The sequence below is a fragment of the Neoarius graeffei genome, chromosome 6 (genome assembly GCF_027579695.1).
Source record: "Neoarius graeffei isolate fNeoGra1 chromosome 6, fNeoGra1.pri, whole genome shotgun sequence".
Lineage (NCBI taxonomy): Eukaryota > Metazoa > Chordata > Actinopteri > Siluriformes > Ariidae > Neoarius > Neoarius graeffei.
The window spans coordinates 36,136,650-36,152,170 of NC_083574.1; the positions used below are offsets into that span (position 1 = coordinate 36,136,650).

At 44.4% G+C, this 15,521-nt stretch overlaps 1 protein-coding gene across 1 annotated transcript in view; it reads left to right on the plus strand.

Moving 5' to 3' along the window:
- chkb (choline kinase beta) overlaps nt 1-15,521 on the plus strand; it is a 38,415-nt gene that overhangs the window by 2,232 nt on the left and 20,662 nt on the right. The window contains exons 2-6 of the mRNA XM_060923598.1: nt 1,442-1,550; nt 1,655-1,768; nt 7,068-7,201; nt 7,296-7,400; nt 11,229-11,287. Of these exons, the coding sequence (XP_060779581.1) occupies nt 1,442-1,550; nt 1,655-1,768; nt 7,068-7,201; nt 7,296-7,400; nt 11,229-11,287 (521 nt within the window). The remainder of the gene's footprint in view (nt 1-1,441; nt 1,551-1,654; nt 1,769-7,067; nt 7,202-7,295; nt 7,401-11,228; nt 11,288-15,521) is intronic.

A 15,521-nucleotide genomic window follows, 5' to 3' on the forward strand; every position in this document is an offset into this window, starting at 1 on the left:
CTTGCAAGTGGTAAGTGACGCGCATGCCCGACATGCACTGAGATCACACACACAGTGGCTCAGTCCCGAATCACTGCTTGTGTGCTTCACTCGCGCGCTCTGTGAACTGTGCAGGGCCGGAGTGCGCACCCTCCAGAGGGCACTCGCTGTTCAGGGCGGAGTGATTTGGAGCGCAGGATGCCTGCGGAGACGAGCATATCCGTGTATTGGCGTTGCTGTGTGCACGCGAATCGTGTATTGGCGTTGCTGTGTGCACACTAATCGTTTTAAAAACGTTAATCTGACGATCTGCTGATACGGTCTAATGTAAACCCCACCTAAGATTTACAGTGGTGCTTTAAAGTTTGTGAAGACTTTTTAGAATTGTCTGTATTTCTGCTTAAAACATTATCAGGTTTTTACATGAGTCCTAGAACTAGAGTAACCAGTTAAACAAATGAGACAAATATTATGTTTGGTCTTATTTATTAAGGAAAATGATCCATATCAGTGAGTACAGGTTAGCACTGTCACCTCATGGCAAGAAGGTTCCGGGTTCGAACCCCATGGCTGATGGGGTCCTTTCTGTGTGGAGTTGACATGTTCTCCCTGTGTCTGTGTGGGTTTCCTCCAGGTGTTCCCATTTCCCCCACAATCCAAAGACCTGCAAAAAAAAAAAAAAAGTGAAAACCCCTTCCATGCCAAGATCTGGTTTGGTCTTCCCAGGCAGAATCCTGTCCCAGTAATAACCAGCTCTTTGAGGCACATGGGTGCGGTGCTGATCTGTTTCCTCAGCCTCTCACCTATATAGCTGGGGGGGGGCTAGTCCTCTGGTTACCGCAAGAGTTTGCAGATTAGGTCAAATACCCAGCCACTGGGGTTGCGCAAGTTAGTGCATACTTGATGCTGGTCCCAAGCCTGGATAGATTGGGGAGGGTTGCGTCAGGAAGGGCATCCAGTGTAAAAATCAAAGCCAAATCAAATATGCAGAACCGGTCTGCTGTGGCAGCCCTTAATTGGAGCAGCTGAAAGATGATCATCCATATCAGTGAGTGGTGGAAAAGTATGTGACGTTTGTCGTCAGTATCTGTTGTGACCCCTTTGTGCAGTGATAACTGCAGCTAAATGTTCGTGTTTACTGTTGATCGGTTCTGCACATCAGCTTGGAGGAATTTTAGCCCACTCCTCTGGAAAGAACAGCTTCAGCTCTGAGATATTGGTGGGTTTCGTTTAGGTCATGCTTATGCAGAAATATCGAAACTTCAAAAGGGTTCACAGACCTTTCAAGCATCACTGTATGCAATCTTTTTGGTCTTTAAACATGGCACACCACAAGTTCACCAGGAAGGTTTATTACATGGTCAACTAGATCATATGAAAAAGAACCATGATAAAATCAAGTAATTTGTCCACATGGTGAAGAGCTAATCCTGAGGGATGACTCACTTCTGTATGTTGGCAGTGGTGGACTCAGCAACCTGCTCTACAAGTGTAGCTTGCCCGATCGTGTGAATCCCCTCGGTGAGGAACCTTCATGCGTGCTGCTGCGTGTCTATGGGGCCATTTTACAGGTGAATCCCTTTTTTTCTTTCACCTACACATGGACAAATATGGTGCTTGCATGAAAAATTTGCACTGTTGAAAAGAATATTTTTGTGTGTGCATGCCTTATTAGGGAGTGGACTCCTTGGTGTCTGAGAGTGTGATGTTTGCCATTCTAGCAGAGCGAGAGTTGGGTCCTCGTCTCTATGGCATCTTCCCAGAGGGCCGTTTAGAAGAATATCTTCCCGTGAGTCTGGAGTCACGCAAACCACAATGATGTAGACCGTTATGTTCGTTGAACTACACAGTGAAAACACCTGTAGACCGTTTCTACAATAATATAACAACATGACCTGTTGCAATGCAGTGGTGTGACCAGTTGGCTTTTAGATAGCTGAAGGGATTAAAGCAGTCCTGTCTAAACTCAATGATAGCATTACTGTAGGACTGGAGGAGGGTTATTCGTACCAGGCAGATGTGTGCTTTCTCCTCTTCTTGAATAGCTCTTTCAGAAAGTTTATTCCTTCAGCACTTAAAGGAGATACGCAGAACCTTTATTTTTAAATACGTTTGACTCTTGTATGCTGCATAAATGGGAATAAAAATATATATTTTGAGAGTTAAAATCGACCGCAAAGTTGGCATTCGAGCCGCCCCGCTGAGCCAGCCAGCCCTGAGTGCGTGACGTCACAGCGATAACCGGTTTTAAGGCCGAAGCCTTTTACAGCTATAGACCAAAGTCCTATCAATAAATTTATGGTGAAAGTAAGAAATACCGTAACCGACTCGCTCAACTAAGACTGATTTGACTTCACTGATTGTGGTTTGACTCTCATTAAAACAGGATAGGTGTTCTAACTTGTGCAACAGACATGTACATGCATGCATTTTCAATGATAAAACGTAAAAGGCTGATTTTAAATAATCAGATGAACTGAGACCATCACATTCTGAAGCAAATTAAATAATCTCATACCGGTAACTTAAATACTCAATACAAGTTACATGTATTAATCTAAATGCAGGTAAACAACGAGTGTTTTTTGTTGTTTTGTATCCAAATGAGAGTCGTGTCTTACCCGTCTGTGTTCTCGCTTCTTGAACGCTGACCTTGTGGCCGATTGTTTTGAAACAATCTGACTTTCAGTTGTTCGTTCAGTTCTCTGTTCATTCGCTTCTTCCATGTAAGGGGTGAGATACTGCTGCTGAGGCGAGCATATCCAGTGGAGAAATCAGACGGCTGCACCACTCATTCTCTATACTGAGTACTCCGCCATTACTGCTCAGCTCAGGCAATTACTAAAACCTGGGGCGGGGCGTCACCGGTTTTAGCAACGACCACGGGGAGGTCACTGCCCGAGCAATAATATGTCCTGTTCCATCCCGGGTTTTAGCAACAACCCTCAGCTCACGCTCCGGGAGAACTGGTGCAAAAAAAAAAAAATCCTTTTCTTGTAGTTTTCCTTTCCTTTAATTGTTGGTACTGCACCCTCTTTCAATACAGGCTTATAGCCAACGCTCCTCAACAGATCAGAGGTCTCGTACGAGTCTTCAGTAAAATATGCAGAGGAGAGACCATTTCGTAGCCGCCCAATGTGCCTGTGAACTTGTCGCAGAATGTGTCCAAATCTTTGCAGTTTGAACATTCTTGGGTCATGAATGCAACGTAAATCCACCTTCTGTCGTGTTGCTGCACCGGCCAAAAACACATCTATGTGGCATGGTGATAAATTAGCTCAAAATGGAGGATCGGAGTTGCAGTCAGCTCTGCGTTTTAGTATAGTGGAAATGACGATGAGACCGATAGACTTCCTGCTGTGACGTCACAGATGTCAAGGTCATTCACTCAGACCGCTACCTATATTAGGGCTGTGCCGATAGACGATGCCATCGTCCATCGACGATGGTGGTCATCCATCACGATGGAGAGCCACCATCGTGATACCACGCCCCCTCCTGTCATAAACATGCATATATACGGTATCATCTGGGCCTATTTAACCTAAAAAGTTAGTTTTTTGTTAGTTAGTTTTGTTTAATATATAAATATATAACATTTAATTATATATAAATACATAATTATATAAATCATTATAAAGTAATATCCTATTACCGCTTGTTCACGTAGGCTATGGTGCAGGGACGTGCTAGTGAACATAACGTGGTTACACAAATACAGTATGCTACTAATAATAAATTTTGACTTCATTTTTTAGCCTACACTATACTTTTAATGTAAAATTTATCATGTTGTTCAAACAAATAGCCACTATTAACGACTTCAGTCGGGAAATATTGCACCTTATCAAACGGCAGTGAAGCGCGGACTTCGGCAGAAGTCAAATAACTTTAATCTGGTAAATAGGCCTACTTTCAGACACAAAATGGTCCACTCTAAGCCATAATGTCAAACCAAATGGAAGAATGAAGGTGATTCTGATAAATGTAAAGACAGTAAAAACAAAACAATATTAAATCATGATTTTAAAAGCTGGTGCAATAATTCAAAGACTAATAAATTGGAAAAATTAGCGCGTTCAAGTGCGCACTAAAGGCCGAAACGCATCTTCAATTGATATGGTGTAAATAAACAATGAGTAATAGCTTAAGTGTAGTTTCTTCTCATAGTTTGAATACTAGTCTTTCATTGTTAGAGCAGATTAATATCTTGCCGTGATCAGTGAGTGCTCGGGGAGGTTCGTTTCCACCTGCGCTTTGCGCAGCTCATTTCTCCGAAGCCAGCTGTGCGCAAACGCAGTGTTGACTGCTCGGCAAACTCCAAACGCTCGGTCTGTACTGGCCCTTTGTTGCGCAAGCGAGTTGGTTATGGCCAGGTTCAAATTGTGCCCAAAACAACTTAACCACGGCCATTTCAATTGCCTGAACGCTGTGACAATATTCGCCCCGTTGTTATACAGGCGATCTTTTTCTCCTCTATTTTCCATTCGGCAAGTGTCTCGCGCAATGCGTCTTCTAAATTGTCCGCTGAATGTGTCTCTGGCATGAAACTCGTCTGCAGGCATTTGGACTGCATTGCCCACTCTCGGTCCACATAATGTACGGTAGCTGACATATAGGGCATCATGTTGCAGCTGGACCACATATCCGTTATCAAGGCCAAATATTCCACATCACCTAGCGCTTTTTTTTCTTTACGTGCCAAAGCCTCGGATGAGTATGTATAATACTTTTAATAATAATAATATATTTAATAACGTGGTATTAAAATCCCCGCCCGCCCGCCCACGATATGATCGTCCATCACGATGTTTGCACTGTAAACATCGTCGATGCCAATTAAGGGGACATCGCACAGCCCTAACCTATATGAATCATTTTTAATTGTAAAAATTACTACTAGATTTATTATTAGCGCTTAAAACTATTCCTGTGCCATTCTTGAGGTCTCAAGGCATTTTATAAATGAAAAGTGAGGCCATGGTTCTGCATACCTCCTTTAAGGTAACTATGGGCTGATTAGTCGTGTGGGATCACCTGGCATTTAGGGGTTTTATAGTAATGGGGTGAATGCTTCATGCAAATGCATAAAATCATTTTATGCAAAAGTGTGATGGAAAAGAGAATAGATTTTTCAAACTATATGTAGATTTTTCTCTCTCATTATTATTGAGCATGATGCTTAGTAACACAGGCTGTTTCGCAACTAATTTGGTACATACAACATGTTTAGGTGAAAACATGGACGTGTAGCTAAGATCTGTTGGAGCAACCAGCGCCTGGAGATCGACTGAGCTGCTGCTGTGTTTAGATCCAGCCTGAGTACATTCTTAAAGGGGAACTGAGGTCATTTTTAAACTTGCTTTATTTCTTAACGCGTGAATTACATTTTCGGTTTTATTAACCGTATATCATGACTCGTATTGGCAGATTACATTAGTTATCGGCTTTTTCAGTTTTTTGCCATGCTGAATGTAGTTCGTTTGGTCCATGGCAGGCGTCACGTATCCGCATGATCTTCACAAGACTTGTGCAAGACTTCGAAACGTGAAGTGTCGGCGCCTCCATTTTGAAAACTGTTTACACAGCAGCCAGATCATTCCGATTTAGATTAATTTTGAGATTTGCCAGCTTCATCAGTGATGATTATTCCATACGGCTTCGAACCAACGTGGAGTAGAGTCGGAAAGACGACAGGATAAGGACTAGTCCGTCGCACTTGTTTTTACGTCATTACTGTCGCGCAATTAAAATGTGCCAGATCAGGCGGCTGGCGGGTTTTCAAAATAATAAATACACACGTGTTTTTGTGATAAATACATTTTATACTGAGCGCATTTCCCACATGATCCTCACTAAGGTTTCGGACAGCACTACAAAATGGCATCCACACTACAGTGAGTAGGGAGCGATTTCAGACATGGAAAACTTCCGGCTTGATTACGTCAGCATTTGAAAGAGGGCGCGCGCGTCTTTTGATGACGTTAGCAGATGCCGGTCGCTTTGATTTCCGTTGTACGTTTTACTTCCGTCCTACGATGTCTCGCACAGGTCTCAGCGAATCTTGTTTACGCCCATTGCTTTGACATATGGACTGATATATTACAGAGCATATTTCAAACACTCATAACTTGCGATAGCAGTGACAAAATAGCGATCAAAAACGCATTCCTTTATTTAATAAAATGAGAGAAATAGAATTTTGATAAAAATTTGCCTTCAGTTCCCCTTTAAAGAATAAACACAACATTGCATGCAGGGTTTTTTCTAGAAAAATTTAGTATGAGGGCGCTCACCATGGCGAGGGAGCGAAGCGGGGGGAGATGGTGCCGGTTGCCCCCCCCGCCCCGCCGTGCAAAGCCTTTGAAAAATGCTCCAATGGGACATTCTGAGGCTATCTGAGAGGGAAATTGTAACAAATTGTCTGTCAACGTTGAAAAAGAAAGAAGTAATCTTCTTCTGCCCCGGACAGTCTTTGGCTTTCTTCCGCTTCGTGCTGCGGGATGACATCTTTAAATGCCCAAGTGTCAACAAAAACAACTCGCGAACTACTTCTGTCAAAAGCTCCCGCGCCGGTGGGTGAAAGGTCATTCAGTCTCGAGAAATCTCGCTCTACAAGTCAGCTGACCTTGTATGTAACCCATGTCAAGTCTCGCGAGAGCAGCCGCGACAAGTAAACAACTAAACATGGCGCCTCAGTCTGGAAAACGCCGATTCGGATTGTTTTTGCACCGTCTGGCGGTGTATCTACTATGATTTGGAATATTTTTGGAGCAATTATAACGTATTTGATGATCAGACACATTGTCACGTAGTGTTGCTGGGATGTTTTCACGGAGTCGGTAAGGGGGCGCACGCCGAGAGTAAGAGGGCGCAGCGCCCCTGTTCCCCCGTTTAGATGAAAGCCTGGCATGTACAACACAAATGTTCCGGTTAACTAGTCAGTCTGTATTCACAAGTGATTGTGTTATAAATTGTGTAAGTTTGATGAAGTGTCAGGAAATGTACAAGTCTAGCTGCTTTGATTTGCTACTCCTAATCTGTAATGTATTTAAATGAGCATTAACTCGTGTGTTTCTGTGCTCCAGAGTAAACGCCTGTGCACAGAGCACCTGCAATACCCAAACATCTCGGCTGAAATAGCCAATAAGATGGCCCGTTTCCACCGTATGGTCATGCCCTTCAACAAGGAACCCAAATGGCTGTTTATGACCATGGACAAGTAAAAGCTGCTCTCAAGACTCGCACATTACAGTCCTGACTTTCACATTGATCGGGTTTTTGAAAGATCTGTGTCCTGTCCTGCACTTGTTTAGGTACATGGAGCAAATCAGCAATATTACATTTGTACGCGAAGCGCACATCAAGAAGTTCAAGAAGCTGAACAAGTACGATCTTCCGACCGAGCTGGAGAATCTGAAGTAAGACAAAAAGAGAGATGAATTAAATAAATGATTTGAGAGGACACTGAGAGGGATGCAGAGAGATCAGATCATTTAATTAACGTCTGAGGAAGAGCAAAATAAGGGACATGTAAATGCTGCATTGTACAGTATTCCACATCCCAAATAGCACGTGCGTGAGACAGATTACACTATATGGACAGATTAAGCTGTGTGATCTTATCAGGCTTACTGCGTGTAATACTAGTTCAAGGTCCATGAGGGGTGGAGGTCATCGTGTGTGTGGATTCTTTTCATACTCATCCTTCTCAGACACTCACACTGACACACAGCAGATGTGTAACCGGCAAGAATTACTGCGAGGCAGAATCGAACTATTGTTTGTAAATGATGCTTATCGTGAGGGGGTGAGGTAGGGCTGCACAATTAATCGAATTTAATCAAAAATCGCGATTTTGGCTGCCACGATTAAATGAAAATCGCGATTTATTTCCATTTAAAATGCGAGCTCTGCTGCATATCTGATCAAGCACTTTTTGACCAGTACTCCGCCAAACCATTAGGGGGCGAACCGACGCATGTAAGGTTTCATTACTCCGCCTAAATAAGCAAGCAAGCCAAGTGCAGTGTTGCCAGATTGGGCGGTTTTAAGTGCATTTTGGCGGATTTTGAACATATTTTGGGCTGGAAAACGTCAGCAGTATCTGGCAACACTGGCCAAGTGCGCAGAGCTTCAGTGCAGCGGTATCTTCAAGGGGTGATAGCGTGAGGTGAGGGAGAAAAGCTAACCATGTCGGAACAACAGACTATTTAGCACTGGAGGCAATGTTGTGACCTGCCTTCGCTCATGTTTAAAGCCAGAGCATGTTGATAGGCTGGTCTTTCTAGCTAAAAACTTGTAGGCCTCAGTATAATGCTATGTAATTGTTGCAATTGAGTTTTCAGTTCCTTCATCCTTTGGTAACTTCTTGAATAAATTTAATTTATTTGTCATTTGGAAATCAGAATTTCTCTTTTAAATTTCATTCTGCACTGAAAGCTGTTCATATTGTTTGTTTGAATATAGTGAAATAAAATTTAAGTGATTTCCCTAACATCAAGAATAATCGTGATTAATAATCGTGATTACAATTTTGATCAAGATAATCGTGATTATCATTTTTTCCATAATCGTGCAGCCCTAGGGTGAGGTCCGTGTGTGAGGGCGACTGGGTATAAATGTTTCTGTAGAAAGCTTTTCTCGATCCCCAGGGCTCGTGAACTTCAGGCACAAGTGTTCGTTTTAGCGCCATGGCTGTATACGGTTCCAGGAAGTGTCTTATTTCTTTCTCCACTGTAGGCACAGGAAGTACTGTGTCGTTTGTTGGCTTCCAAGATTCAGCTTGGAACTGGGAGGGGGGGAAACTGTAGTGCCCTGTATGACCTGATAGTCTGTCTGCAAGCCACCTTTCAAACTTTAATGTAAAGCCCTTATCCTAAAACTCCTTTGCTATTAAATGTGAATATTAAAGAAATACTGCGCTGATATCTGTTGTTTAGATCTCTGTCGTGAGATTCAGATTTATCTACAGTGGTGCTTGAATGTTCATGAACCCTTTGGAATTTTCTATATTTCAGCATAAATATGACCAAAAACATCGTCAGTTTTTCACACAAGTCCTAAAAGTAGATAAAGAGAACCCAGTTAAACAAATGAGACAAAAATATTATACTTGGTAATTTTTTTTTCTTGAGGAAAATGATCCAATATTACATATCTGTGAGTGGCAAAAGTATGTGAACCTCTAGGATTAGCAGTTAATTTGAAGGTGAAATTAGAGTCAGGTGTTTTCAATCAATGGGATGACAATCAGGTGTGAGTGGGCGCCCTGTTTTATTTAAAGAACAGGGATCTATCAAAGTCTGATCTTCACAACACGTGTTTGTGGAAGTGCATCATGGCACGAACAAAGGAGATTTCTGAGGACCTCAGAAAAAGTGTTGTTGATGCTCATCAGGCTGGAAAAGGATACAAAACCATCTCTAAAGAGTTTGGACTCCACCAATCCACAGTCAGACAGATTGTGTACAAATGGAGGAAATTCAAGACCATGGTTACCCTCCCCAGGAGTGGTCGACCAACAAAGATCTCTCCAAGAGCAAGGCGTGTAATAGTCAGTGAGGTCACAAAGAACCCCAGGGTAACTTCTAAGCAACTGAAGGCCTCTCTCACATTGGCTAATGTTCATGAGTCCACCATCGGGAGAACACTGAACAACAATGGTGTGCATGGCAGGGTTGCAAGGAGAAAGCCACTGCTCTCCAAAAAGAACATTGCTGCTCATCTGCAGTTTGCTAGAGATCACATGGACAAGCCGGAAGGCTACTGGAAAAATGTTGTGTGGACGGATGAGACCTAAATAGAACTTTTTTTGGTTTAAATGAGAAGTGTTATGTTTGGAGAAAGGAAAACACTGCATTCCAGCATATTAGACCCCACTGTTTGTAATAGCTTTTGCAAAATTTTGATGGTTTGGACATGTACAGAGGAGCGATCCAGGGTATATGGGGGGGGGGGGAGAATGCTGGAGATGGAGTTGCCAGGTAGAAGGACAAGATGAAGACCAAAGATGAGATTTATGGATGTGGTGAAGGACATGAAGATGGTTAGTATGACCAGAAAATGATAGAGGGATATTATTTGATGTGGCGACCCCTAACGGGAACAGACAAAAGAGGACGACTGCACTGATTTATCTATATACAGACATTGATGTCTTGGTGCTGCCATGGTATGAAGGTTCTGGAAGCAATCTTGGGTCCAAAGGGTCAGCGGTTTGATTCCCTGGACTGGCAGGAAAAACATGGGGTGGAAGGTTGAATGCACTTTCCCTTCCCTCTGTATCCATGGCTGAAGTGCCCTTGAGTAAGGCACCTAACCCCCCAACTGCTTCAGATGGGGTAAAGGCAGAGGAGGAATTTCACTGTGCTCTAGTGTACACGTGAGGCTTCTTCATAAAGGCTGCTTCTTCTTCTTCTGTATCTTTTTGGTTATGGCTGTTTTTGATTTAGATTTTTTTTTTTTGGTAATTTATAACAGTAACATTACAAAAACAAGTGGTGTTATCTTTGTTGGGGTAGAATAGGGTGGTTGGAGATCATTAGAACAGGAAGTAAATCAGACATTTTGAAAGTGTTTTTCCAGGCAGAATTTAGACAAATCCCACGCATGTACTATAGTTGGATGACGGATTTTTACTGGCAGGCAATCTGCTAATTGGACGTTCAATAAAGTATTTTAGGCACGACTGTAGAAGCATGTTCCATGTGTATACTGAAAAATGCCTTTTTGGCAAATATTCTTTCTTATTCGTTGGTAAATTACTTTCTTTTTCCTTGTGTAGTCCAGCAGGGATGTGGTCATGGTGGTAATGTATTTGTGTACGTGTTACATTACAACGACGCAACGTCCGTGTGTATGCAAATCATGTGGGCCTGTTCCTGCTCACACGTGCAGCTTGCGGCATTAACCGGTTCATTCTGATGTAGCCTATAGTACTTTTAATGCACAGTAATTTAACTTGGAATCATTTGAGCATTTTGGAAATCCTAGCATGTATGGAAAGGGTTGTTCCCCCCCCGCCCCCCAAATAATTGCTCATACTTGTGATCTAATGGTATTCAGGTTTATAAACTCCTCTTTTGATACCGTAATTACCCATCCTGTAACACTTTTTTTTTTTTTTTCCCTCCTTTCCCAAACTGAGTATGGTGTCATCACCATTTGTTTACTGGTATGTGAAAAGATGGTCCTAATAATACTATAATGTGATTGTAAGACAATATTTGCATCTGCTTTAATTGTAGAGCACTGCTGGCAGAGACTCCTTCACCTGTGGTCTTCTGTCACAACGATGTACAAGAAGGTGAGTCAGTGTCTGTCTGTCTCTGTGTGTATTACATATACTTAGGCAATGATATCTACATATGTGTGTGTATATATATATATATATATATATATATATATATATATATATATATATATATATATATATAAAAAACTGCCTGACCAAAAAAAAAAAGTCGTTGCTTAGATTTAAATAAGCAAATACTTGTCAGATGCGGGGCGGCACGGTGGTGTAGTGGTTAGCACTGTCGCCTCACAGCAAGAAGGTCCTGGGTTCGAGCCCCGGGGCCGGCGAGGGCCTTTCTGTGCGGAGTTTGCATGTTCTCCCCGTGTCCGCGTGGGTTTCCTCCGGGTGCTCCGGTTTCCCCCACAGTCCAAAGACATGCAGGTTAGGTTAACTGGTGACTCTAAATTGACCGTAGGTGTGAGTGTGAATGGTTGTCTGTGTCTATGTGTCAGCCCTGTGATGACCTGGCGACTTGTCCAGGGTGTACCCCGCCTTTCGCCCGTAGTCAGCTGGGATAGGCTCCAGCTTGCCTGCGACCCTGTAGAAGGATAAAGCGGCTAGAGATAATGAGATGAGATGAGACTTGTCAGATGCCCCTTTTCCACCAAATCAGTTCCAGGGCTGGTTCAGGGCCGGTGCTGGTTCACAACTCGTTCAACTTGCGAGCCAGCTGAGAACCAGTTTGCTTTTCCATAGCTCGCGGTGCTAAGGGGAGCCATGTCAGTTACGTTGCTACGTTTCCATAAACGTTGGCGCGAATATCGAAGCAAAAACAACACGGAAGAAGCAGCAACAACAATAATAATGGATGACTTCGCGTTTGTACAGCTGCTGCTTCTCGTCGCTTAAAAATGGCGATCTTTCGCGGTCTTGTTATTGTTGTTGGTCTTAACAACTCCGCCCCCCCGCTGACGTAAGCGGTTCTTTCCTCTGGCCCAGCAGAGAGTTGGTGCTAGCCTGGAACCGGTTTTTCTGGCCCCAGAGCCAGTTCTTTGTCAGTGGAAACAGAAAACCCAGTTCCAAACTAAGCACTGGCCCCGAACCAGCCCTGGAACTGCTTTGGTGGAAAAGGGGCAAGAGACAACCTTTATTGTCATTCAGTATGCAACAAGTGTACACAGGGTGAAATTTCTTTGCAATTTGGTTCAGCACAGAATTAAACATCGTCAGCGTTCTCTCGTTTCCGAGGATCTTTCCTTCCATCAAGGATGGTGATTGGCTTGCTGGTGGCTTACGAGTCCAATTCTTGCTCTAAAGAGGTGGGGGCATTTGTCGCATGAAAATGTTGGGAGTGGTGGTGGTAGCAAAGCCTTCTCCTTTCTTTGTTGTTTGGCTTCAAGTTGAGATCTTTCCATCTCGAAGCGCTCTGTGCCCTCTTTGAGGTTTCGCCACTTCAGTCGCATTTTAGCCGCCTCTTCCCAGGTGTTAATGTCGATGTTGGTGGCCTTCAGGGTTTGTTTCAGCTGGTCCTTGTAGCGTCGCAGAGGGGCGCCAGGAGGGTGTTTCCACAAGCTCAGCTTGCTGAACAAAATTCTCCTGGGGAGCCTCGTCTCGCTCATGCAGATCACGTGTCCTGACCATCGGAGTTGATGTTTAATGACGGTCGCTTCAATGCTGGTCACCCCTGCTCTTTCCAGGACAGCAGTGTTGGTAATGTAATCCTGCCAGCTGATGTAGAATTAAATATAAAAGTATAGTAAAATTATACAGCAGCAAAAATATTATAAAGTGCAAAAGTACAAAGTGACCTGTGGAATTAGGAATTGTTCAAGTATAAATAGAAGTTTCGAGTTCGGTTCGAGTTCGGTTTGATTTAGTTTGGATTTGGAGTTCAGCAGTCTGATGACCTGGGGGAAAAGTTGTTACAGGTCATCAGACTGCTGAACTCCAAATCTAAACTTGAACAATTCCTAATTGTTCAAGTATAAATGGAATACTTAAGAACCTTTTGATCGGATAATTACTGCAGTGATGGTTTCAGTTGCCGAGAATTGTTTTGAACCTGACTGATGAGGTGAGTAGCTTCTCCTTTCTTAAACAACCATGTTGGACAGCATATCCCATGGGCGTGGAAAAGATGTTACTGCATTTCAGAAGGGTTAAATTACTGGCCTGCATCAAGCAAAGAAAACTACTAAGAAGATTGGTGAAATAACTGGAATTGGGTTAAGAACTGTCCAACGCATTATTAAAACCTGGAAGGATAGTGGTGAATCATCAACTTTGAGGAAGAACCGTGGTTGGGGGTAAAAAAAAAATCTTGACTGACCATGATCAGAGATCACTTGAATACTTGGGGGGGATCAAATCGTAAACAATTGACAGTAGAACTCGCTGCTATTTAAATAGTGAAAGTAATGCCGCTTTTCCACTACAAACGCGGCTGAGTTGGGCTGTGCCGTGCCGTGCTGTGCTGAGTCGGGCTGAGCGGGGCTGTTGGAGTTGCATTTCGACTACAACCGCGCTGAACCGTGCTGGCTGGAAGTGGGTGGACACATTGGGTGGAGTTAGCGAAAGTGGGTGGACGTCGCGTGATGTCGTTAAGCAGCGCAAACAGTGACATCAGTGACCTTTTAAGCGGTAGTCTCACGACCCGGATAGTAAACAATAAACATGGAGGACATGGAGTCGTTAGTGTTGCTGGTCTTGGTGCTGTGGCTTGTTGTCACCGACAACGCGGACAGATACTGGCAAGAGCGTATAGATGAGGGGAGGCGCATAAGGCTTCAGAAATTCTCGTAATTCTTCTCCTTCCGGGTTTGCGGTGTTTACAGATCCCAGCGCGCTCGCGGGGCGTGTGTGGGCATGTGAGGACACGCCTCCTCACCAATCAGTGCACAGGGGAGTGTCTGCTCACGCCCCCAACCTCACTCGGCACGGCTTGGCTCGCTTCAGCCCCACTCCAAAACGGTGCGAGTTTTAGGGGCTAAGCAGGGCTGAAACGAGCTGAGTCGTGCTGGTTTTTGGTAGTCGAAACGTGAGCTGTGTCGGGCTGAAGTGAGCTGAAGCGAGCTGAAAAAGGGTAGTGGAAAAGGGCCATAAGAGCATTTACACACAATGTGACAAGAACTCAGAATTGGGATTAAACAGCTGTGTGGCAAAAAAAAAAAAACCACCTGTTGGTGAGACTAATCAGGAGAAAAGGCTTCAGTTTGTTGGGAGCATAAAGTTTGGACTCTGGAGCAATGGAGAAAAGTCGTGTGGTCTGATAAGTCGAGATTTACCCTATTCCACAGTAATGGGTGTGTCAGGGTAAGAAGGGAAGCACATGAAGCGATGCACCCATCATGCATGTATAAGCTTCTGGAGACAGTGCTATGATCTGGGGTTGCTTCAATGGGTCAGGTCAAGGTTCTGCAACTTTTGTTGTTGGCTCCTTTGATCTTGAAAGATCATGGTGATCTGCGCCGGGGTCATCCATCAGTTGTTGAGTTGCAGCGCCTAGCATGACTGTATAGGCCGATGCGTGAGCTGCACGGTCTGCTACAGTTGCTGCAGGTGAAGTTGCTTGGTCGGGTGTCTGTTGATGCCGTCTGCAGTCTCCACTGTCGTTGGAGCCTCCTCTCCCCCCAGCGGGTCTCTCTCCTTTCCTCGGCTTCCCCAACGACGGCCTTGATGGTGGCCCACCAGCCGGTGCGGTCTGAGGCTGCTGTCTCCAGGTCTGCAGGGTTGAAGCCGCCTGCCCTCAGGTCGCGCTTGCACACGTCCTTGTAGCGTAGTGCGGGTCGTCCTGTGGGTCTGGAGCCTGTGGCCAGCTCACCATACAACACGTCCTTTGGGATGCAGCTGTCGTCCATGCGGCTGACATGGCCTAGCCAGCGCAGGGGTCTCTGGGTCAGCATGGCAAACATGCTGGGCATCCCTGCCTTGGCCAGGACATCGGTGTTGGTGACACGGTCCTGCCAGGTGATGCCCAGGAGCCTTCTGAGACAGCACATGTGGAAGATGTTCAGTCTGTGTTCTTGGCGGGAGTAGAGGGTCCATGCTCCTCTTCCATAGAGGCGAGTGCTCAACACACAGGCCTGATACACTCTCATTTTGGTGTTGGTCATGAGCATGGTGTTGTCCCAGACGGTCTTCACAAGACGGGCCATTGCTGTTACTGCTTTGCTGAGCTGCACGCTCAGCTCAGTGTCGAGAGAGAGAGAGAGGTTGCTGGAGATGGTGGAGCCCAGATAGGTTCACCTATCCACCACTTCGAGGGTGTGGTTGCCAATGGTGATGTGGGGAGCTCTGCTGACGTCCT